This window comes from Acomys russatus, chromosome 25, assembly GCF_903995435.1.
Source record: "Acomys russatus chromosome 25, mAcoRus1.1, whole genome shotgun sequence".
Lineage (NCBI taxonomy): Eukaryota > Metazoa > Chordata > Mammalia > Rodentia > Muridae > Acomys > Acomys russatus.
Window position 1 is genome coordinate 1,270,379 of NC_067161.1, and position 22,354 is coordinate 1,292,732.

The 22,354-nt window shown below is 45.0% G+C and overlaps 1 protein-coding gene across 3 annotated transcripts in view; it reads right to left on the reverse strand.

Moving 5' to 3' along the window:
* The window catches only part of Mrtfb (myocardin related transcription factor B), an 84,977-nt gene that overhangs the window by 36,484 nt on the left and 26,139 nt on the right, over window positions 1-22,354 (reverse strand). Inside the window, exon 1 of one of the 3 annotated variants that reach the window (XM_051168045.1) lies at window positions 18,600-18,957. The exons of the other annotated variants lie outside the window; for them this stretch is intronic. Within the exon in view, the coding sequence (XP_051024002.1) occupies window positions 18,600-18,720 (121 nt within the window). The 5' untranslated portion in view covers window positions 18,721-18,957. Of the gene's footprint in view, window positions 1-18,599; window positions 18,958-22,354 lie in introns of those variants that run through there. 3 annotated transcript variants of the gene reach the window in all.

The following is a 22,354-nucleotide window of genomic DNA, read 5'->3' on the forward strand; positions in this document are numbered from 1 at the left end:
AGCCCTGCACTGTCTTGTCTCTTACCCTCTTATCAATGCTAGATAAGAGTGCTGAACACAGAAATGTGACTTGGGATTTTGTTTTTGGGCCACAGAGTTTCACTGATACTGCATTTATAATCAAAACAGTTGATATAAAACTGTTACAGAGAGCAAAAGCCAAGTAAAAACAGCTTAAACAGCAAGCACGCACACTTCTGACAGCAGCATATTGTGAGGACCGCCGAGGCTAATGCTGGGAGGTACTTAAGGTGGTCACAGCAAGGAGAATCCCCAGGAAGGAAATGAGAGTGCGGAGGGGCAGGGTGTCACTCCAAGTCCAAGGCCCATGTTGGGGAGAAGCTCCAGCAGGAGTATCTTTCCCTTCTCCACAGAGATCCTCAGGCAAAGGTCACAGAAACATCAACAGCCCCCTTAAAAAAACAGGCCCTGGGGAGGCAGAGGCAGGCAGATCTCTGAGCTGGAGGCCAGCCAGGTCTACAGAGTGAGTTCCACGGCATCCAAGGCTACAGAGAAATCCTGTGTCAAAAAGCCAACAAAACAAAACACCCCAAAACAACAACAAAAAAACCAAACCACCACCACCACCAAACCCCAAACCAAGCCCCACAATATGACATGTAGGTATGAGACATGCTTTGAACACAGTGCACTTTCTGCATAATGACATCTGTGAGTGATGAGGACATCAGGAGTTACTCCACCTGCAAGCTAACACATGACAGCAGCTTGTACGTCTCAGAGTCTCTTCTGATTGGACACTGGTTGCTTCAGGAGCCCACAAGCGCAGGAGTGCAATCCCGAGTCATTCAACACTGAAACTCACTCATGTTGACATGCACAACGCACCTGTTGTGAGGTCAGCACATAGAATGGATGAATGCTACTTCTGGGTTTTTCGTGCCAACACCATGGACTGCAAATACACACGCTCTCCCTGTATCATCAAGCCCTCCAATCTGAGGATAGTAACTGGGTGCCCAACATTTCCAATTAAATCTGAGCCTATATGCTCAGAGCGAAGGCACGTCTCCCTAGACCCGTAATTTCAAGAGCTAGTCACTAACCTAGGCCACTCATACTGCAACGCCCTCCTCACACTTGGGCGTTCTCTGGCACAGGAAGGCCCTTTATTTATGGTCACTGCTTTACTCTGAGGACACAACTCAGAAACAGAGCAGTGGAAGACATGCATGGGGGACGTGTCCCTCACTGGGCTTCCATCCTTTCTCTGACTTTATCTGCTCCTTCCTGGAACTAAAGGTGCTCAGAAGCCATCTGGGACGCTCAGCTACCTTTCATGTAGCATATCCCAAATCTTCTTATCACTGGGAACACCTGAGCAGCCCGTGCAGGGACTGAGGACAAAGATCAAGGCTCAGCCCTCCCCCTCGGCCCCCATCACCCAGGAGGAAACCACTCAGGAGCTGTGTGCCGGGAACCAGGGGCAGAAAGCAGAGGCAGGAGCACCAACCAACTCATGTTAGACAGAACCACACACAGATTATGTGGGTTTTTCACCCATTTTCCTATAAGACTAAAAAATAAGCAACTTCCTCCGCAACCTACGAAATTCTGCCCCAAGGGTTAGTACTAGTGTTAAGGTTTAACTGATACTCTCCAAAGCCCCTGTCTAACTTTCCCCCAGAGCATGGACTTGAGCAGTGCTCCTCTAAGGTGTCTGCAACAGTAGCTGATAATGGGACAACTATTTTGAAGTAGACATTAGAAAAGACATGCTTGGGAGAAGAGGCAGACTTCTGATGGGTTATGCTATAGCTGTTGTCTGCCTAGTTCTTCTATCCTGTGTCTGCACCGAAAGGTGAACAGGATGGAGCACAGAGTGTCTAATTCACAAACTCAGGCAGCCCTGAGGTATAGGCTAGTGCTTGGTGAACACCGGTGGTGGCAGGTGAACAGATGCCGCAGCACACTGCAAAGCTTGGTAAATCTTAAAATATAACTACGGTACTTGTTCATATTAAACAAAACCAGCGACAAACAACTTGATAAAGGCTATTCTTAGAACTAGTTATAAAGTACCATTAGTACAGACAAGTAATTTTAGAAAATAGCAAATTTCCTTTTTGTACTCCACTCACCAACTTAGTACAAGGCAAAGTAAATGACAGTGGACAGCTGCAGCACACTGGGAGGGAGGCAGAGGTTGGGCAGGTATGTCTCAGGGATTGTGAAAGGAACCAGGGACCTTGAAAACAGAGGATGTGAGCTTCTGACCACAGGTGTTTCCATGCTGTGGCCAAGATGTTCTATCAGGAAAGGCCCCCTTCCTCTCTCTGGAGTCTCACATTAACTAAGGCTGGCTACCCACGTAGAGAAGAAAACTCCCAGAGCACCGGCTGCTACTCATCCCCTGGCAGAGCTGTACCCTAGCGGCCACCCTAGACTGTACACAGTCAACCTCCTGTTCTAGGATGGCATGCGTGTCTGAGAAGCCTGTTTTCCTGGGAAGGACTTCATGTCCTGATAGTGTACTTGAAAGCTGTGTACTATGTCTCTCTGAGATGTCGAACTGCACTAATGGGCTCATACCATCACATGCTATTAGTAAGCTGCCCAACAGTCATGTCAATCTTGCAAATGACTGAAGGCAAAAAAAAAAAAAAAAAAAAAAAGAATACATGGGAAGTGGAATTCTGGTGGGAAAGCAGTTCAACACACACACACACACACACACACACACACACACACACACACACACACCCACACACACACACACACCATAGGTAAGAAAGTAAAATCAAACTCACATTTGAATACTTGCAGAAGTTGTCTTCATTTCTGGAAACTTTAGGAACTAAAGCAATTCATGACAGTCCCTTGAGAAGTCCTTAAATGCAGAACAGGGCTTAAGCCCATTTGTTTCGTAAAGGAAAAGGGAAGCGTACTGCATACAAGCAACGCTGTCTCTATCCTCTGTGAAAGCCTCAATCTCAGAGTGTCAATGCCAAACACTGTGCACTTGCACATGTACAGCACTCACGAGTGTGCAAAGGCCCTGCCAATGGTAGCAGAGGAGGGTGTGACCCATTTGCTCATGTATGGGCCACTTCTTTCTCTAACTAGTCTGAGCCCTGAGTCACATTAAACAAGAAAATATGGAAAAGAGAGAGAAGTAAAGGTGAAAACAACCGATGCCAACACCTAGAGGCACAGCTGTTACCCACCGACCCTGCCTTTGGTTCTCCGCTTTGCACGTGGTTGTCTTGTCATGGTCTACACAGCAATATGCTCTGCTTTAGCAGCTGCAGGCTATGTCTGTTGGGATGCCCCATGGCTCCCAAAAGCCACTTAGCACTTTCCTGTTTCCAATAACGGCATTTCTGGTGGGTTTTTTTTTTTTTGTGCATAGACTTTATTCCTCATTTCTTAAATTTAAATTTCTAGACAGGAAGGTGCCTTGCTGGGCTCTGCACCCAGCACTGACTGCTAGGTAATAGACTAGTCTGTGTACGCACCATCATGTTTTGAAGCTACAGCAGGTAAATGAGACCACAAACGACTTTCTATTCCCTTCACCAAGGTGAACAATTTACTTACTGACTCTAAGGTGACAAGTCTTATATCTCCCAGGGCTAGCATTCATGGTCTTTCCTATTCTTTTCTACAAGGAGGAAGATTTTGAAATTTTAATTTAAAACTTCTTGTTAAAAAACCACAAAAACCAAATTGTGTTTTGAACTTGCTCAATTTTCTTCCTTTTTATTTTAACTTGCTCTATTTTCATCAAATAAGAAAGTATTTTATTTGCTACTATGTAAAGGGGTAGCTCACCTAATGATTAACCTTCTGTCTTGTAAACATGACAAATGTTTTAGTATTAAAAGTATCTTCTTAGCCGGGTGCAGTAGCACATGCCTGTAATACTCAGGGGAGGCCGGTGCAGGTGGATCTCTGTGAGTTTGAGGCCAGCTTAGTCTACAAAGTGAGTCTAAAGACAGCCAAGGCCACACAGAGAAACTCTGTGTCAAAAAACCAAAAGCCAAAAAACAAAACAAAACAAAAAATACCCCCCAAGACAACAACAACAAAAAACAACCAACCTCCCTCCCCAAAACAAAACAAAGAAACAAAGTGTCTTCTTTTGGTTACTTTCCCTTGCTTCCTAATAGTTTAAGGTAATACAATTAAGATTAATATATAACATAAACAATCTTATATATAATAACTTACCCAATACTTATATAAACTTTCAGCTTTTCAAATTAAAATGGCCAGCATTGAAATTTTCACTTTAAAAGTGCATTAGTAACAATGAACAGTTAGCAGGAGCTGAGCAAGGCAAAACAAAGCACAGCGTTGGCTGTGTGAGGGACACATGAGGACTGCACGTTAAAAAAGCAAGGCAGACATGACGCTTTCTGGGAAACAGGATGGGACTCAGCCAGGGGCTTAGACTCTTAACTAGTTAGAATTCAGGGCTGGTAAGTGAAGACTTTCATGGGACATGCCCCTTGGGCTAGTGTCCAGATATAAGTGAGTATATACCATTTGACTCTTTCTGCTTCTGGGTGAACTCACTCATTATGATCATTTCCAGTTCAATCCATTTGTCCACAAGTTTCAGAAATTCTTTTTTTCTGTTTGTTTTTGTTTGTTTGGTTTTTTGAGACAGGGTTTCTCTGTGTAGCCTTGGCTGTCCTAGACTTGCTTTTGTAGACCAGGCTGGCCTGGAACTCACAGAGATCCACCTGCCTCTGCCTCCCGAGTCCTGGGATTAAAGGCGTGTGCCACCATGCCCGGCTCGGGAATTCCTTGTTTTTAATAGTTGAGTAGTATTCCGTAGTGTAAATATACCACACTTTCTTTATCCATTCTTCTACTGAGGGACACTTAGGCTGTTTCCCTGTTCTGGCTATTATGAATAAGGCCTCTATGAACATGGTTGAGCATATGTTTCTGTTGTATGTTGGAGCATCTTCTGGGTATATTCCAAGGAGTGGAATAGCTGGGTCTTGAGGAAGCCCTATTCCCAGTTTTCTGAGATAGTGCCAGACAGATTTCCAAAGTGGCTGCACTAGTCTGCATTCCCACCAGCAATGAAGGAGTGTTCCTCTTTCTCCACATCCTCGCCAGCATGTGGTGTTGCTTGAATTTTTGATCTTAGCCATTCTGATGGGTGTAAGATGGAATCTCAGAGTCGTTTTGATTTGCATTTTTCTGATGACTAACGACGTTGAACATTTCTTTAAGTGTTTCTCAGCCATTCGATATTTCTCTGTTGAGAATTCTCTGTTTAGTTCTGAGCCCCATTTATTAATTGGGTTATTTGGTTTGGTGGTGTATAATTTCTTGAGTTCTTTATATATTTTGGAAATTAGACCTTTGTCAGATGTAGGGTTTCCCAGTCTGTAGGCTGTCGCTTTGTTCTGATGACAGTGTCTCCTGCCTTACAGAAGCTTCTCAGCCTCATGAGGTCCCATTTGTTAATTGTTGACCTGAAAGTCTTCACTTACCAGGAAAGTGGGACAGAAGGGAGGACATCCTATTGGGGCTTTAGGTGAGAGAAGCATGGGAGAATGGGGAAATAGAAGGATCCAGAGGGTCCTAGAAACCTACAAGAAGAACATTTTGATGAGTGGATCTGGGCGCAGGGGTCCTGCTCAAACTATGGCACCAGCCAGGGACAATACGTGCAGTAAACTTCAAACCCCTACCCAGATCTAGCCAATGGACAGGACATTCTCCACAGCTGAGTGGAGAGTGGGGTATGACTTTCACATGTACTCTGGTGCCCCATATTTGACCATGTCCCCTGGAAGGGGAGGCCTGGTGGCACTCAGAGGAAGGATAGCAGGCTACCAAGAAGAGACTTGATACCCTATGAGCATATACAGGGGGAGGAGGTCCCCCTCAGTCACAGTCATAGGGGAGGGGAGCAGAGGGAAAGCGGGAGGGAGGGAGGAATGGGAGGATACAGGGGATGGGATGACAATTAAGATGTAATATTAATAAATTAATAAAATATTTTAAAAAAAGAATTCAAGGCTGGTGGAAAGGGCAGGTGGAACAGGGGAAGGGTGAGGAGCTATTGGCTGCAAGTTAGAGAGGGGAGCCAATATGTTATTTAACTATGGGACAAGGGTAAGGCAAACTGCAGATCCATGAGAACTGAAAAAGACCCTGAAAACCAAAACTCAGATCTGAGCAGTTTAGTAAAGGCTGGGTACGCTGGATAAAGGCAGGTGGAAATGAAATCAACACCCTGGAACTGATGATGCACTGGTGGAAGAAGCTGCAGGGCAGTGAACAGATCTTGGTTTCTGCTTTTTTCCAAACAGATGTTGGAGTAATAAGACAGTGAAGTGGTTGAACTCTGGCAAAAAGTATCGAGTGTTGTTTAAGCAGGATGAAGCCGGGGTGGGGAGGGTGGGAGGGCTGATTTTACAAACAAGACGGTCCACAGATTCATGAACTTCTGGAGTTGGGCATGGAGCGTCAGGTTGGTGCTACAGGCAAATCAGAGCATGAAAAATTTATTTTAAAAAGGCAAAGTGATAAATTATTCTTTCCTTCAAAAAACAGTGATGTTAATATTTTTACTTCCACTATTACTTCAATCATGAAACTGTAAAACTAGAAAACAAATTCCTTACTGACTTCCACATTTATTTTTAATTTTAGATTATGTGTCTCTGTGTGGGTAGGTACAAATGTGTGCAGGCGCCTGTGGAGGCCAGAGGGGTCCCATCTCTGGAGCTAGAGTTACAGGCAGCCATGAGCCGACCAATTTGGGTGCTGGGAACTGAACTCAGGTCCTCTGATGCGCAGTGTGGGATGCTAACCCTGAGCATCTTCCTAGATTTCTTTGCTGAGAAGATTTATTGTGCAGTTATAGGAGAAGAAGTTACTTCTGAGCCCAAGCCCCAAGAGGAAGACCCCTGCCTGTGTGATGCTGGTACCTTGGTGCAAGTATCATATATAAAAGTTTCCTATTTATTTGCTGAAAGAAAAGTGAACATGCACATGTGGGGTAGTAAGAGCAATGCGGGAGCCATTGCAGACTTCCTACCCAGACTTCCTACCGTGCCACCACTGTGAGAACCCCATGGCTTCAGAAAGTGTCCTTTGAATAGCCTATTAATAGCACATACAAAATATGCAAAGGAAACACACAGGGCAGGGCTGTATTAGTCATTAGTTTGTGAGTTGGATTTAAAAAAATGAAATCTAGCACTTTTTCTTCTTAAAGCTTAGTACTTGTATAGCAAGGCCTCTTGTTACTATAAACAGGTACAGCTAAGAGCCTTACTCAGTTTGGAAGCATCATTGATGACACAGCTGTAGATTAAATATCTCATAATGGATTTAACACCCTGACAGAATCACCTGCCATCCAGAGAGGGTACCAATCCATACTATCAGGAAGCATGAGGTCTGCTTCTACCTGTTCCATGTGTATCACTATGTTTTAATATATTCAGAAACAAAAGTTGCCTTCATCTGGTGACCTCATGCCAAACAGTATAAACTTTCATTGAGTGATGAGGCGTAAGGGCTGCAGACAGCAGGAGTCCTGGAATAGTAAGGCTGGGCTGTGATGTGTTGGAGAAGCTCAGGGATCTTGGGGAGCCACTCCAATGTTCCAGGGCAGAAACTATGACAGGACTAATTTTCCTTAATGCATTAAGAGTTGTTTTCAGATGACTTCACACCTGTGTTTTAGGCCTGAGTATTTGGTGGACAGTTACAAATGTGAGTTGCTCAGGAGGGGCCTTAGGAAGCTCCTAAGTGATATGGAGGCAGAAATGTCAGAGGGCCATTGGCTTTGTGTGTCTGTTCAGGTTTCAGAGACTGGGAACAATGTGGTATTGAAGCCATAGGCATTTGCTGAGGCAGAGACAGAAACAGAAGGCAAAGGAGTTCAGGGCTCAGCAGTCAAGAAAACCGACATTAAAGGGAGCCTGTGGGTCAAACTCAGACAGAAGAGCACGCAGATGTCAGAGGAGGGATGAAGTGGGGGTGTTGGGGGCTGCTGCTTCCTCACACAGGAGCTGCTTTGTGGAGGTCAGGCTGGAGGAGGCAAAGCAGCGAGGAGTAGGTAGGAGTGTGTACTGGAGGCTGGGGGCAGGACTGACACCGAGGACAGCCTCTGTATGGAACTCTATCATAGGAAGGCCCATCAGCAGGAGGCTCATAGCTTTGGTTTGCGCCAGGGAGTTCTGAAGTGATGGCTTATATTTTCTCAGAGAACTAGGAAGAAAGGTCTATGGCTGAAAGTGAGGATGGTGGGAAGGTTAGCTGGGAGGGCAGCGAAGGAAGCAGGAAGTACTTACGCACACGTGGAAAACTTGAAAGGGAGACACAGCCACGTATTAGTCCAGATAATAAGGCAGCAGCTATGGTTAGCAAGTCACCCACTGGCTCTGAACTATGTATGCCACTTCTATTAGCAAAAAAATCCCACAGGACACAAAAGCAGAACATTTAGAGTTACTTGAAAGTTCATACATGGCATCTGTGTTAAAAAACAGTAACAGCTTTGCAATTCTAGTCTTAAGTGAAAGCAAAGAGCTCAGCTGTGCAGACACATGTGTGCACACATGTCACAGAAACTACCCCCACAACAGCTTAAGTGTTACAGGTGACTGGAAAGTCTATCCTGAGAATGGAGTAGTATCCAGCCACAGAAAGCAGTATGGGTTGGCAAGGGGCTAGAGAGAGAGCTCAGCAGTTAGGAGCAGCTGCTGCTCTTGCAGAAGGCCCCACCAGGTCCTCACATGCACGTTGTGTAGTTCACAGTCACCTGTAACCCCAGCTCCCGGGAATCTGACACTCTCTTCTGGACCCTGTGGGCACCTGCCTGAGCTCCCCCCTACCTCTCTGAAGAATCTCTAAATGTATAAAACATGTTATGTGAGAGAAGCCAGACATGATGCGACATATCATTTCACTTTTGAGAAACATTCAGAATAGGGGAATCTGGAGAGAGTGTGCAGACTGCTGGCTGCCAGGAACTGTGGGGATGGGACATGGGCAGCTGCTGATGGTGACGATGCTTGTTTTTGAGGTAATGAAATTTGAGACTCCATTGTGCTAACCATTGTATAACATGGTCAATGTACAAAACATTACTGAATTGCTTCATTTAAAATGGTTACTTTAATGTTAAATGAATTTCACCTTAAAACTTTTTTAAAAATAGAGAATAACATAGGATACACTAAAAAACTAAATTTTCAGGATTCAAATCTCCAATTTCCTAGGCCTTCCTGGTTCATCCCCTCCCAACCAACACAATTCACTAATCATTAATGGGGTGATTTGTAACCAAAATAGTTACATTTTACATTTCCTGCTACATTGGCTTCTGTCCATTTCCCCAGAAGTACAGCTTTTCTTTGTGTTTCTAGCATCTTCTACAATGTTCACTTCACATGGGTTAGTTAGAATAACCAACTAACTTCAGTTTCCACAGAAAAGAATACTATGACACATTTCTATGGGTCAGTGGTTATTCTGGGACAAACTGTTGCATCTGGGAGTGCATGTGTGAATCTGGGAGTTTGTGTTTTTTCAAAAAATTAATCATTTGTTTTTCCATTTTATTAATTTACTGTGTGTGTGTGTCTGGCATAGTGTGAGTGTGGAGGTCAGAAGATTAGCTGTTAGCGTACAGGTGACTCAGCTGGCCTGCCTTCAGGGTCCTAGCAATTACTTACGTCATCACCTGTAGCAGGGGTCGCCAGGTGTGTCAGGTGTGTGCAGGATATAGGGCCCTCCTCCTCAAACCCAGCCCTCTCTTTCTTTCTCTGTTCCTGCTGTTTCTTTTTCTCCCTCTCTGGACTCCTTTATACCAGATCTGTTGTATGGCATAATTCCTCACGAGGGTGCACCTTGGCATGGGCACGCCATGGTGCCACCCTGTCGTCAGCTGCCTCGTCATTATAGATCATAACACTAGTGGAAATCAAGTCCCTCCTACAATACGGGTCCTTCACTCAGGGAGCCATCTTGTCAACCCTTGTGCTTATTTTTGAATTGATACTGGCGGCAGGAATAGAAACAAAATATAACTCCACTGTTGTGAAGGATAAAGGAAACTAAAAAGGACAGGCTGTGAGCGAAGGCGTGAAGCCCACAGAAGCATGGCAGATCTAGCTTGCTCATTCCTACTCACACTGAATGTGAAATCCATGGTGAACCCACTCAGTCGCTAAAGGGGCCACCAAAGGTCACATAGTTTTAGCTGTGTTTTCAGGGTCTAATTTGCTCATGGGAAAATAAAGTTCTTCAAATAATTTTTAAAAATGTAAGGCAAAGAGATGAGAAAAAAACAAAAATAAAGCCAAACAACAACAAAAAGGAAACAAAGCCCAGTGGCGGGGGTAGCATGCCCTGTTTGTACTGATTGAGCACACTTCACCTCAACTTTCTGTCTGGAACAAAGGCAGTTGCACAGGGTGCCCACTGAGCCAGGGCTTGGCCATGACCAGGGACAAACAGCACCAGCACCAGAATGTTTATGACTCTGCTCTGATTAAAACAGGAACAGCAGCAGCAGATTAACTAAAATGCTGTGTGGATTAGCTTCCAAAGCAAGCTGCCTGTGGGTGGAGCTGAGGTAGGGAGGGCCTCCTCTCCTCACTGCAGTGCAGCCCTCTGCTGCATCCTTACAAGCGCATTGCTGCTGAAGGTGATAAATGCAGCATTCACTTAAAAAGCCGACCGCAGCCACGCTGAAATGCTACTCCACGCCTTGCTGCTTCCCTGACTTCATCTGCAGTACCAGGGCAGGAAGACAATGTTTTCAGTACTCAGCCCTGGAAATTTACAGGAGTTTCGAGAACTCTCCATTTGGCTGCTGCTTCTGTTGCCATGGAAACAGACTGCTAAAACCGGGGCATGTTTCTTTAAACTGAGCATACCTTCACAGAGTCCTCATCTCTTTTTGCAGAAGTTGGAAGGAATGTCTGCTGCTCTGGTATGACAAGGTGACTGATATTCAGCGAGGGGTGGGAGGGCAGAGGTCACACTAGCCAGGGTAGAATGCCAGACACACACTGTCTCACCGGGGAAGGAGCAGTGGCGTGAAGCCCACAGCGGCACCTAACAGGCACTGAAGGAGCAACATCCACACACTTGCCTGATGCCAGAGAGAGCAGAAAGTTAGAACAAGGTTTGATTTCCACCCCTAATTTTTCACTTGAAGATTCATGAGGCTCTTCATGTGAAGATTTCTTATCTATGTGGTCCCAAGGGAAGGAAATGCTTATTTTTCTTGCTTTGAGGGTAAGGAAAAGTCAACATTCCTGTGCTCTATTAGAAGCACAGTGGAGGGCTCTTATGGTGGCTCTACGTAAACCTTCAGTCACTTCTAGTTAATACTTCTGCAATGCCAAAGTGTGTAGCTATCTAGAAGATTCTGTACATTTTAGCATAAACACCTAAGGTGGGTACTCTGAACAATAACCAAGTAGAAATGAAACAGGAAAGGAGGCACATTGTTTCTATTCATTTCCCAGAACAGCCAGTGCAAGCTGCTCCAGGGACCTAACCCAACCCAGGCCCCGCCCTGGCCTTTTCTCATTTGGTGGGGTCAGGAATGTGGTGAGGCCTTCATCTAGTAGGATTAGTCCTTATAAAAAAGATACCACAGAGCTGGCAGAGCTCTCTGCTTCCTATTATGTAAATACGTAAAAACTTACATATATGCAGACATGTACCTATCCATGTTCATGAGTGCAATGTGCACTGCTATGATTTGTATTATCCTAACATCACTGGAACTACTCCTGATGACCCAAGTGACAAAAGGAGTAGTATGTTCGACACATCCAACTGTATGTGGCCTGAAGGATCACCCAGCTATCTCTTATCTAATGGTTCATCACATTTCTGGTATTCCAATGGCATGTCGTGCACAAGGACAAAGACTGCTGATTGGTGTTTAGATTATTAGATGGGCTATTGACTGGCACACTCTTTCCATTAAAACAAATAAGAAAAAGTGCTATCTGAGCCAATGTACAGGATGTTGGAGCTTACCATGTCCATAAGTCCCTGGATACGAAATGAATTTATATCAACTAATAGGAGGGTTCACCACTCAAAAATGGTAAAAGCTAGGAAACTGCTGCCCCTGTGTTCTCTTGATTCAGCAGCCTAGAAACCAGCCTGGCTCTATCCTATGCTGAAAGAGAAGCAGAGGAGGGTCCCCAGCTCTTTATTGCTATGGAGGGCGTCTTACACGGCAGGGTCCACTGGCCTCTTTTCCTAGCAGTACCATGAGGAGGGTTCCAAAATTTAGTTTTTCAGAGAAATTAAGTACTTACCCATTATCATATACAAACTAGTAACAAACAGAAGCAAATTAAGGCCAGAAATTAAGCCATTTCCACAGGTAATTTTTCTTTAAAAATTAGCTCATAAAAGAAATGTTTACCAAAATACTATAGTATTCAGCTTTTGCTATAGCACTAACCTCCCTCCACAATGCTGCTTATGGATGGAAAATCTTGTGCAATTAGAATGTTCTATATGCCGATAAGAATTCGCTGTTCCAGGCAGTGCCTCTCTAGAGACAGGGTCTTCAGACAGGAATGTTAAATGGGGCCAGGAGGGTCAGTGTTGTAAGAAAGGACGCAGAGGATTGGCCTGCTGCTCCTCTCCCTGTGGACTCAGGGGAGATGCTGCAGGACAGGATGAGAGCCCTCAGCAGAAGCCCAGCCTCAACCTCAGGCGTTAGCCTGCAGAGGTGTGGGCAGAGGGGTTGCTGCTGAAGCCATTCAGTGTGAATTTGAAAGACACAGTCTCTAAGCTGGTCATCTGTCATCACTCAGCTTCTGCTCAAAACCAGCGTACTTGGAAAACCACCATCAGGAAATAACTGAATACCCAAAGCTTTGAACATATCTGTATTTTTCTTAACGCGTTCAAAGAGACTGGTGTTACACTAACCTGCCATGTTAACATGGTGAGATGACATGTACAATGTAGCTATACCCTCCCATCTCCACTTCCACGTGTGAACTTTCACGTGATCCACATAATCAACCACAAAGGGGTGATTCGGGTGGGCTTTCCTTTTTTCAGCTGAGGGGATCAGGGCAACCCCAGAAGTCAACGCACACATGCCTGCTCACTTACCTCAGGAGACGGCACCTGCTCTGAAACAGCCTTAATGAGGGAAAAGCTCAGGCCCTGGGGTTTGAATTACAAAGAAGAAAACACAGCTCCTTCCCTCTGAGACCTTGGAGTCTAGGAAGGGTAGTTTATTTTTTAAAATATTTTATTAATTTATTCATATTATATCTCAAAGGGGTAGTTTTTACAGGAACAATGCTGAACACAGGACAACAGCAATCCAAGTAAGTGTGAGGAGGACGGGGCATAGCCAGGTCCTTGCAGCAGTGTCTGGCATCTGGAATGACCCTGGGGGCTAGGGAAGGGAGGCTGTGCTGTGATGGTGTGTGGACTAGGGGCTACCACAGGCCTTCTGCCAGAGCAGTGCTAGAGGGAGAGAAACTCCCTGAAGGTAGGGCAGGGCCTCAGTACTAGGGGTTGGGTTTTATCCCCCAATGTAGCAGTGTGCACAGCTGAGCAAGGCTGCGAGGCTGCAGGGAGGTGAGGGAGGTCAGCTTAGCCATCTGCCTGCACCTTTGCAGATTCCTTGGAAGGCTAGGCCACAGGGCTGCAGTGCTTATGTCTGGACTTTTATATTGTCATCTTAGCTTCCCAATTTTTAGGCTACATAAGCTTTTAGAATGCAGTGGCTTATGGAGGTTTACAACGTCTATCAAAGTCATACGTGGAATGCGCTCTCCTTTCTGTTAACTAACATGTTTTCAATAAAAATTAAACTGTATAATTTCATCTTAAAAGTAGCATATACCCATTTAAAAATAGTGAGGCATGTCTGGGAAAGGGATTTTTCTTCATTTATGTATTGTCTCTTGAATATGAAACATATCTTTTCAAATGTACCTTATTAAACATTGATTTAGTGGTAACTCACATATATGGACCTTTCAATTAAAGACTGTAGGCAGGAAAGAAAGGTCCTTGTCTCCTAGAACCACAATGGCCGACTGTGATGGCAGCTCAGGTGCTTAACATGATGGTGGCTGGTGAGATGCCAAGGACTCCATTAAGCTACTAGGACTATGCAGGAGATAATCAAGTGTCTTCAGCTACTAAAATCAGTCCTCACTAAGTCCTGGCTTGTGGACGCCCCTGCGTGAGCTGCCCAAGGGCTGGGATTTAGGTACAGGCAGTGTGCTTGCTGTGAATGACTTTCTCTAGGGAAGGGTATAGGAACTACACGTTAAGAGACTTTGGCCTGGAAAGCTGAAGAACAGGAGACCAAGACATGCTGTCTAGGCAACCATCACTGTGACCATAGAACTATGCTCAATGACAGTGTTTTTGAAAATTTTTTATTTAATTAATTTTTTTTCTTTTTGAGAAGGGAGTGGTGCCATGTGGTCCAGGTCGGCACTGAAACCCTGGCTCACCTCATCCTCCTGCTTCAGCCTTGGAGCTACAAGTATGAGCCACCGAGGTGGTGACAGATGAGCACAGGCGTGATTTCATGTGAGTTCATCTCTGCCACTTTAAGCTATGCTTTGTTAAACATAGACAAATGCTCTTTCTTTCCTTAAACAGATCTATGACAGACATGTTCTAGCATGGTGTCTCCTGTTTCCTCAGTAGACTATAACTGACTTACACTTCACCTAGTTGTTCCCTCAGGTCTGAAACTTCTCCTCACCCCAATATCCAAGTTGAGCCCAGTGAAAGGGCCCAGATGTATGGTCATTGTAGAGGACAGCTACTGTAGGACACAGCCAACTCTTGGCTATGTCTCGAGTGTGAGATGCTGAGGTTTTGAGGGCACTTTCAGCTAAAGCACACAGGCCAGCCTAACACACAGACAGTATTTTCTATAATTTATTTCCAACAGCAGAGTTCATCTTAAATTTCATTTTTTTCTTTTTACTACAAGTGCTATTACTTTGCAAAATACAGTCTATAACTAGCTAGTAGCACTGGTGCTATGCTTTGTTCATTTAAATGACAGCTCATTAAAAGACTTATCTGAATTTAAAAATCCCAATTTATTGTTTCTTAAAATTCATATGAACATGCTGTAGACCTGAAAATTAAATTTAAGCTCATGGTGTTAAGTGTAGCTAGAAAATCTCGAAAGCCCTTGTAGCCAAGGCAGGAGCTGGCATGAGGCGTGTTGGCCTAAGGCGTGCTCACTCTGACTTTCTTCAGGAACTCGTGCTGCTGCTGCTGCTGCTCAGAGAGAGCAGAAAGAAGTCACGCTCCGCAGCCACACTGACTAGGCATTGCCAAGTGTGTGCACAACCTAAGCATCAGCAGAGTGTGGGGACCACCTCCTGCTGCTCAGTCCATTCCCTGGTATGTACAGCAGCTACTAATGGGGAGCTTTCCCCTCAGGCTGAGGGCCTGACTCACTGATGGAACAGTTACTAAGACCCTGGACGAGAAGGAGGGACAGCTTTACCTGTTTTACATATTTCTAAATTTTCTTGATATACTGCAAAAATTATATAAACTTGTATGTGTGCAATTGTGTTTTATCTGTGTGTGGTGGCCTGAGTATAGGGGTCAGAAAACAGCTCCTACCATGTGGGTCCCAGGGATTGAACTCATGTGGTCAGGCTTGGTGGCTAGCACTTTTACTCACTGGCCATCTTGTTTTCTCCATATAAACAAACAAACAAATCTGAACCCCATCTCCAGTAGCCCAATATTAATTTCAGCCAATCAGTACTGACAACAATTATTGGTATTTGAAAAGACTTCAGTATAAACAAGCAAAAGAGTTGTCACTCGAGGCAGAGAAACTCCAGCCCTTAAAGCAGACACAGGGCAGTAACAGCAGAGGGACCAGGCTGGCGTCTATGTGACTAGAGTCAGATGAACTGTTCACTGCCTAGAAACATGATTTTGATTCAGATGTTTAAAACTCTATAATGTTGTCTTCAAAGAAACAAGCCCAACTTTATTAACAATGAGTAGAAAAAAATCCAACAGAATTGATGTGAGATATGATGGATATCTTTAGTAAGTGCCTCTTAACACACAAGGGTAAACGATTAGGCATTACTAATGGTCATTTATATATTCACCTCTTTTACTAAAACAGCATAGGATTTACTTAGACTTGAAGACATTTTCAGTATGACTCAACCTAAGACATTTAGTAACTGCTGTCTCTCTCATGAAGCAATGCAACCGATGTACAAGAGGGCACTGCTCAGCAGGCACAGGTCCCCAGTTAGTTGGCCAATACACTTCTCTCATCTGTTTTTTTTTTTTTTTTTTTAAAGATAAGGTTTCTTTGTGTAGCCTTGGCTGCCCTGGACTCCCTTTGTAGACCCACCTGGCCTAGCACTCACAGAGATCTGCCTACCTCTGCCTCCCGAGTGCTGGGGTTACGGGTGTGCGCCACCAGGCACTGCTCATTTCCCTCATCTTATGCACCTGCAGTTCACACTGCAGCACACTGAATTTCAGGGTTCAGTTCTTCATAGGAACAACTTATTTTTACATGACTCAAATAAGGGAGTTTTCCTAAAAAAATTTTTTTCTGTTCTGATTAAATCCAGATCTGAGGCACTAGGCACTCCTGACTTGATATCTGGCTATATCATTTTATTCTCATTACTGAAAATGAGTAGACAGACACGATATGGTAAGTATGTTAAATAAACATGTCAAACCCAGTTCCATGCAAATCTGATGAAATGTGAATTTTACTATTGGTCATTTCTGTACAGTGTCTTGAAACATGAGGCACTCTCCCCTACCTCTTTATGACAGTTATAAATATACGGGCCACTTTATGAGAAAAATGTATGTTGGCTCTTAATCTTTTAACAAGTGAGTAAGAGGGCGAATGTGAAACTGACACTACACTTAGCCTCCCAGGTAGCTAGGACTGCACCCTGTTCCGCTCATTGTACAGATGAGGGAGTCAGAGGGCAGAGCAGTGAGCAAACGCATGCAGGGTCACAAGCACAATGCTGCGCCTAGGATTGAACCCAAAGGCCTGGCACTCCACAGGGCCTTCAACACTGCACTGTTTACTGCACTGCATAACCTCAGGATTGCCAGGGAGAGTCTACTTATGTATGTAACCAATCAGCTCACGTCCCCTTCTACCATGTATACATGCATGCAGGGCTACGGTGCTAGGAATGAAACCCAGGACTTTTATGTGCAGGGCACATGCTCCACACTTCCAGTCCTTTTCTTCATATATTTGGTCCTTGCCTCCTCGGTTCTTTAAATCACGTTCTGATGCTCTCATACAGTTTTCCCCCCTGCTTCATGTAACTTGCATGATTTTACACGCACACAAAGCTGTTAAATATATGGCACCTACAGGAACTGACACTTGAATGTTTTGACTTAACGACGCAAAGGGAATTCTTAAACTGTTTATCAATGAGAGATTTAAAAACTTTAAGCTCCCCTAACCCCCTCTGAGTCTCCATGTGTCCTAAAAACTCACTGGGCACTGGTTTTTCTAACAATCTCCTGTAACACACACTGTGCGAAGGCAGAACACACCCATTGTTCAGCTCTCAGCAGCAGTCACACCTCACAGTGTGTTATCTGCTGCGACCTAGGTGCTTTTCCCACCCCATCCCAAAAGCAGTTCAACTCCGGGAAGTCCGAGGCCTGTTTCTTATCATCTTTCGCAATCTATAGCACTCCATCGTCACATTTCCACACTCTAACTATCTGAGAGAAAAGGGGGGAAGAAGCTCACAGCTACCTCGGGCAATGGGGCCCCTTAGCGGCTGTCTGCCTGTAGGAGGGAGCTGAGGGATGAAGAAGGACAAGCCTCCCAGAGAGGGCTGAGTGGGCACAGGGACCGGTGACACTCAGGTCTCAGATGGAGGAAAATCTTGTTCTCTTCAGACCCTGGCTTCCTCACCCACAGCCCTTGCTCTCAGCTGCAACAGAGAAGCATGCTGCGCAAGCAGGGGCAGGAATCCCAGCTCTCTGGCCATTTTCTTCGTCAGTGCAGTGCTCACTGACAATTATAACGGACAGTATGCATTCTCAAGCTTATATGCTTGCTTAAAAAACAAACAAACCATGAAACATGCTTCTAGAAACAAAAATGCTTATGATGCACACAGTTGATCATCATTTCAGACTCAAGCAAGAAGGAGCCTACTACCTTCCTGCTGCTACACAATGTAAGTTCAACATATTAATTGGAAGAAATTAATTTTCATGGAAAAGTATGTAACTGTAAATATAAACGAAGCAGTGTTCTGATTAATAGTACAAAGGAAATGGCCTCTCTGAAACCCACAGGGCATAGGGAGACCCCAACATAAACATATCTGGACAAACTGAACTGAAACCAGGACTGGCTTCCTAAGGGTCCTGATTAGTTAGCAATTATTGCACAGCGCTCGCACCTGGTCAGCCCTGCCTCTCCTCTTCTGTATTGGCTGTACAGAGTCAGGGTGACAGAGAGCAAAGAGGCACACAGACAGATGGGAAGCAGATGGGTATGCCGGCCGGCAAGGTGACAGGAGCAGGGGAGCGGCCATCCTGCTCCAGTCCAGAGACAAACTGACCTTCCTTGAGACTTTTCTGGTTGCTCCCCTCGAGGCATTCCTTTTCTTTGAAAGGTTCGACATCCTCAGCAGTTAGGATCTCTGGGAAGCCCTGCTGCTGCTTCTTGGAGCTATCGATCATGGTGAGAGGCTTCTGGAGCCAGGCGGCACCCAGCGGGACAGCAGACAGCACAGAACGCTCTGGTCCCGCTCCCTCCTCACAGCACACTAATCGCGGGGCAATTCAGTTTCTAAGCGGCACGAGGCGGCCATTCTCTAGTTCCCAGCTTGACCCGCAGACACACTCCAGCGGGCGGGAGCCCTTAACTCTTCCACGTTGGGAGGGAGGCAGAGCCTGTGAGGCACGACGCTTAAGATCCCACCCCCTTCCCCAGCCATCCCCCTTCCCTTCACCACCCAACCTCCCCCGTGCTGGCTGCTTCGATCTGCAGCTAGATGGTCCCAATCATCTGACGAGCACTGAGTCAAGCAGTTAAAAATAAAACCTCTAGCTGCTAAAGAGAAGCTCTGCTGATAACAGGAGGAAGGGCTGCCGCCTGCAGTCTCTTCCGTGCTCCCGTGCACAGCCTCAGGCTGGGAATACCTCACACTGGCCACACAGGCACATGTATTACTCATCAACTTCTACAGCTAAACGAACGGCAAGCGAGGACATCCAAAGGAAGCAGTTTATCTCCCCAGAGGCACCAAACGGAATAAACCTGCTACCAGCACATCTGGGTGGAAAGCATCCCCCGATTCCCATGTTCCTTTGTGGGAGCCTTTTGCTGGACGGCGTTATCCCTGGCAGAGCCCAGGCTTTGTAGCCCGGAATGTGCTGCACTGCTCAGCTGGTTTCTTGGCCATTCAGAATCCACAGAGCTGCAGTTTGCCTTTGTGCCACTAGTCGGCTGAGGGAGCTAACATCACCATGATTTTTTTTTTTTTTTTTTTTTTTTTAAAAGGAGAATTGTCCTCCCAAGTACAAAGCAAAGCCACAGAAAGCATATGCTTCCTAACAGATTCAATCAGTGATGGGCTGGAGTTTCACTTCACAACAGGAATGCCGTTCCTTAAGGCACAAGCTGCTGCTCACATATGCAAGAGGCACTCTGGCAGGAAATGTCTATGCATGGAAATTCCAGGCAATGTGGAAACATGTTTGTTTCCATATTCACCGAAAACATATACAGACACATTACTCTTATTTTATGAGTTTAAACTATGCACCCTTGCATAGAGCTCCCGTAAGCCTATCAAGTGAAGGGCAGTGGCCCAAGAGCTGTGCTCCATGAGGAGTCTGCTGCATGTGTTTTAACTTGCACACAACCAAGGGAAGAGAATAAGCTAGAAGAAACCATGAGAAAATGGATGACAAGGGGCTGGAGAGATGGCTCAGAGGTTAAGAGCACTGGCTGCTCATCCAGCGGTCCTGAGTTCAATTCCCAGCAACCACATGGTGGCTCACAACCATCTGTAATGGGATCTGGTGCCCTCTTTTGAGGCAGAGCACTGTATACATAATAAATAAATACATCTAACAACAACAACAAAAACAGCTGACAACACTGTCCCTGGCCACTGGCTAGGCACCGCTGATGGAAGATGAGTAAATAAGTCTCCAAAAGCAGCACATTTCTCTTTAAGAGAAAATGCAGTTATATTTTAGTCACATATACAGCATGGCCCTTTGTGGATTGAAGAAAGGTTTACATCTTGTGCCCAGGAGAAGCATTAGTTCCCCTCCTTACACAGACGGATCTGGATGAAGCATCCTGTCCTTTGCCTCTGGTTAAGGCTAGTGGGCACTCAATCCACACTGTCCTCCAAATACTGCTATCTACCCTTCTCCCACATCCCTGGACAATGGGATCACACAACATATGGCATGCTTCTTGTCAGCCGAGGCTCCTTTTGAAGCAACAGAAGTTGCCCAGGGCAGTCTCGATCACACTGCTCAGACGCCCTCAAGCAAACCTCTGCCTCCGTCCTGTTCCTGGACTTGGTCTCCAGATACAACATTCCTATCCTTCCAAAGGAGTAACACGGAGCAACTGCTGCTTAGCTGAGTTTGCACATGATTTCATATTGCCTTGGCACTTCTGCTCACCTCCATGGTGGACTGAGCATCACACACATTGACAAATCACGAGCAGAGTCACAAAGGCCTGGAACTGAACCAAAGCCAAAGCTCTTCTTACTGCACTGTACTTCCTCTTCTAGAATAGGACCTAGTTCTAGGCTTTAGCTAGAGACAGCTTTGATAGCAGAAGTCATGGGTTTATGACTTTAAGTGATCTATTATCAGTTATCCTGGAGATAGACTTGTGAATTCAGTATTATCAACCCAATTTAGAGATGGAAAAGCTGAGGCCTAGGAAAACTAAATACTTCGTTGGGGATAGTGTTTCTTGTAAGTGAAGGCCAGGATTCCCATATACACCTTAACAGTACTTTGCAAAAGGAACAGTGAAAACTACAGCTGGGCATGTACTTTTCCTAGGGTGCTGCTCAAATTTTTTTCAATCTAAAGGTTCAAAACCATGAATATGCTTCAAGCTATATTAATCATTTTACACTGTGTAAAAGGCTCTTTGAGGGACCCTTTGCAGGCATAGGATCTCTACATATAAGTATCAACATCTCAGCAGCGAAGCACTGGCCACTGCACGGTTTAGTAAAGTCTCGGCTTTGAGAAAGGAAATAGTTTCTCTAGGAATGGATATATCTAAAAAAATGCTTTTGCTATTTCTGAAAACAATTTGATATAGCTTCAAATTCACAGAGCATTTCCCTCAAACTCTCTATGAGAATTTCTGACACAGTATCTTTTTAAGAACACTGGTGTGGGAGGCTGGAGAGATGGTTGCTCTTCCAAAGGTCCTTAGTTCAATTCCCAGCAACCACATAGCGGCTTACAACTATCTATAATGAGATCTGGTGCCCTCTTCTGGTGTGCAAAACACTGTATACATAATAAATAAATCTTTAAACAACTACAGAAAAACCACTGGTGTGCAAGTTCTTAGACACAAGGGTACCTTTTTATAGAACCACAGCATAAGGATCAATCGGCACTGGGAGACCGAGGCTGACAAGCTACTGCCATCAATCTGCAAACTCCATCTAAGTTCCCAATTGTCCAAACAGCAAAAAGGATCGAAAACAGGCTCCCATGTGACTCTGGGCTGTTAAATCTCGTCAGGTGCCTTCACTCTGGGATGGTCTCTTGGTCTTTCTTGATTTTTCTTTCACTACATTTTAAAGCCTACGGGCTACTTACAGAATGACCTATGGTTTGGGTTTGGGGACTGTGTCCTTGCTGTGAGACTGGGTGCTGCACTTTGGCAGAAAGACTATCATTCTGCCTACAGTTATAGATGCTCCCCAGTTTATGAGCCGATAGAGTTCAAAGTGCATGAAGCAATATCCCAGGATTCCCAGCATACAGGGCACCACAGTAGCACAGCACTATGGCTCCCAGTATCCTGAGGCTGACTGGAAGTGGTGGGCTTTTGGCCTCTGCCTAACTCTGCACAACAGAACTGGACTGTGTTTCACCAGCTCAGGACAAAATTCAAAGCACTGATTCCACTCTACATGTACTGCTATACATGCCTGTAAGTTGGAAACTCATAAGCAGAATCATAAATGATGGACTATCTATCTTAGGGGTATGTACAACTGTAAGAAAATGAATAGCAGGCATACATTACCAATTTAGAGCATGGTCTCAAGGCTTCCTGCTTTGCTCAAGGGGCTGCATCTATGATTGT